This window comes from Haplochromis burtoni, unplaced genomic scaffold (assembly GCF_018398535.1).
Source record: "Haplochromis burtoni strain Fernald_Lab_line unplaced genomic scaffold, NCSU_Asbu1 Contig_914, whole genome shotgun sequence".
Classification (NCBI taxonomy): Eukaryota; Metazoa; Chordata; class Actinopteri; order Cichliformes; family Cichlidae; genus Haplochromis; species Haplochromis burtoni.
In genome coordinates, this window is record NW_024583275.1 from 88,145 (window position 1) to 91,083 (window position 2,939).

At 33.6% G+C, this 2,939-nt stretch overlaps 1 protein-coding gene across 4 annotated transcripts in view; it reads left to right on the plus strand.

The window, feature by feature from the left end:
- LOC102314572 (myelin-associated glycoprotein) overlaps window positions 1-795 on the plus strand; it is a 6,090-nt gene extending 5,295 nt beyond the window's left edge. For 2 of the 4 annotated variants that reach the window (XM_005951021.2, XM_042216077.1), the window contains 4 exons: window positions 26-61; window positions 137-208; window positions 329-356; window positions 448-795. In XM_005951021.2, the coding sequence (XP_005951083.1) occupies window positions 26-61; window positions 137-208; window positions 329-356; window positions 448-510 (199 nt within the window). In that variant the 3' untranslated portion in view covers window positions 511-795. The remainder of the gene's footprint in view (window positions 1-25; window positions 62-136; window positions 209-328; window positions 357-447) is intronic. The other 2 variants (XM_042216078.1, XM_042216079.1) reach the window with 1 other exon arrangement.
- The last annotated feature ends 2,144 nt before the right edge of the window (window positions 796-2,939 follow it).

Genomic DNA, 2,939 nt, shown 5'->3' on the forward strand with positions numbered 1-2,939 from the left:
ATAATTTATTTGTATTTTTCAACAGAAGGCCTAAAGGGGACATAGTAGATTTTGGTCATAGGTAAATATGCTCTAAGTTCTTAAAGAAGAATTTGTCTATTGTATTTGTTTTTCTGACTGTCTAATTGTTGTGCAGTCCAAACAATGTGAATTCGAAATCCTGTGATAACCAGAAAGTCACAAAACCTCGTTTCCCATCTCCCAAAAGGTACTCATCTTCCTCCCCCTGAATTAACCATGTGTTAAACTGCAGGCGTTCATTTGCATTGTTCTAATGTTATTTTTCCTATGTCTCCTTTGTATTGCTGCTGTTGCTAATGGCTCTTAGCCAGCCCAAATCTTACAATTACAAAGAGGTATTGTTAATTTGCCATCCATATGTTCCTCATAATTAAGTTCACTGATGCTATTACTATCTGTGACACTAACAAACTTCATCTCTCACAGGACCCTGATGAAGGTGATGACTACATTAATACCGCAGACCTCAACATCTATGGAAACATCTGAAAAACAAACAAAAAAAGAAGAAGAAAAAAAGCCAGCAATTAATGTTCTAATAAATTTAAATAAGTATAAAACAAATCTATGTGCACTCTTTATGATCACTTGTCCTTGGGATTTCTCATGCATGTTTCTTGTGATGATGTCTTCTGTCCATTAATTACTATAATCCTGTAATTTATGTTGTTTGGTGTAACAAATGCTTGTATCCATAATTCTGCAAAATAATATTTGTAAAAATGCTACTCATGTTTTGGCTGAATAAATCAACATGAACCTTTTTTTAACTGACTTGAATGCTGTTTTGTTTGGCCCCAGGGTTTGGCTGAGGGAGTCCCTTTTCAAATCATCACTGCTTTTGTATATATGTATATATATGTAATTTCACCATGATTTCATATTAAATTACCTAGATTTTATAATTCTTTTAATGTGCACATAGAAGGGAGCATAGCGAAAATTAATAAACAACAGTTGGCTGAAACAAGAGACACTGAATGCCTTGGTGAAAATGTCAAAGAATGAATCAAACAGTCTAAGAGAGGAGTGAATGTTAAAATAAGAATCAAATCTTAGAGATTAAAATGCAGATTGTATCAACTATCCCCCCCCCCCCCCAACAATTTCCAAACTAAGTTAAGCTAAACTAAACAGCTGCTGGCTCCAGTACTATATTTGTCTAACAGATAGGATAGTATTTAATTTTTTTTTGTCTTACTCTGGGAAGTGTTATGACAAGATAACTAACAAATGTAAGGTTCACCCACCCCCACCCCACCCCACCACACCCCACCACAACCACAAACACCAGCACAAAGAAAACAAAACTGACTTCTAAAAATTTATGATCTCTCTCAGTTCCTTCAGTGCAAGCATAAAATTAGCCACTTCCTCCAACAATTATGAGAAGTTCCTCAAGTTCCTCAAGAAGTTGGACTGACAAGTTTCACAAAGACAAGTCATACTTATCACCCTGAAGAGTTTAAAAGTGTAACTTATAAATTACTTATAAGTTACACTTATCGCATAAATCACACTTATCACACAAAGGGACATTTTGGGTTCTGGTCATATGTATTTATGAGCAAGAAAATTAAAAGACTTAATGTTTTTCTAACTGCACATTTGCACAATTGATTTTAAAAACCTTTTATCACAAGAAGGTCAGTGAGAAAGAGAACAAAGTGATAGTAACTGTAATTATTCAGTTATGCTTTTTTAAATTAAAATTAAACGCTTTTTAAATTCTGTTGTTTTGTTAAGAAAATAACTACAACTTTAATAGTTTATTCAACCTGACACACACCATTAGGTTTTAGAGCTTTTCCCCACTTGTGGGTGGAAAATCATAATCTCCGCCCACACTGGGTGCTTAAAAAGCTGCATTTTTAGTGTTACTTGTATCTTCATGACTATTCATCTGTGTTGGCAAGTAAATCACTATTTTTTTTTCTTTTTGCTGAAGTAATATCAACAGATGTTTTTTTATTAGACAAAATTTGTTCAGAAAAAGAATTGTAGTTTTAAAATGTAGCATTCTCCACTTCTCCATTTTACAAATGGGGGGGCGGGGGGGATTAATGTTATTTAAAGAAAAGTTTTTTCCCGTAGGATTGTTTATATATATAATAATTACCTTTTTTCTGGCGTGAAAACCTGTTCTGGTTTAATAGTCTTTCAGTCAGTAAGAAAGTGGGTTGGGTGCTGACTATATCCATAACGCTTTCCAAGTATTACCCTCTTAAAACCTATTAAAACTCTTTTTTGTTTAAGTGACCCTAGAAAACAATGCTGTACCTACTACAGTCTGGAAAACCTCTGTAACAGTACCGTTTATATATTACTCGAAGACACCACTGTACCCCGATGCATACAGTAGTAGGGATGGGACCATAATATAATAGAGATCAATCCCTTAATATTATATTATACTTAATTTTGGTGAAAATCAAGTGATGGTCAAGATCAAGGTAACACCAAACGTAAAAACTAGTAAAGACTTTATAATACATGTAATATCTTATGGATTGTCTTCAAATATAACAAGAAATACTAAGCCTAAGGGGTCATGAGTACGTGTATTGGCTAAGCATTTGATCTTGATCTTCATTGTTAGTGCCCAAGGTCAAAGTTGACCTTGAAAGATTTTTTTTTTCAAGAAACCACATCAAGTAATATATCACATGACAGAATGTGGAGAGAGTAGCACAACACACATTTTATTTTTTCAATATGATACCCTATGACTTCACAAAGACAACGTAACTGACTGATGTCATCATATTGTAATAAAAACAACATCATAAAATGTCAAGGTTTTAGTAAGTTTTAATTTCATATATTTGTTTCAGGAATGCTATACCATTAATAAGATGTCTGGGTCTGGACCATTTTTCCTGTGCATCTATAGCCTAGGTATGGTCATTTCAATATAT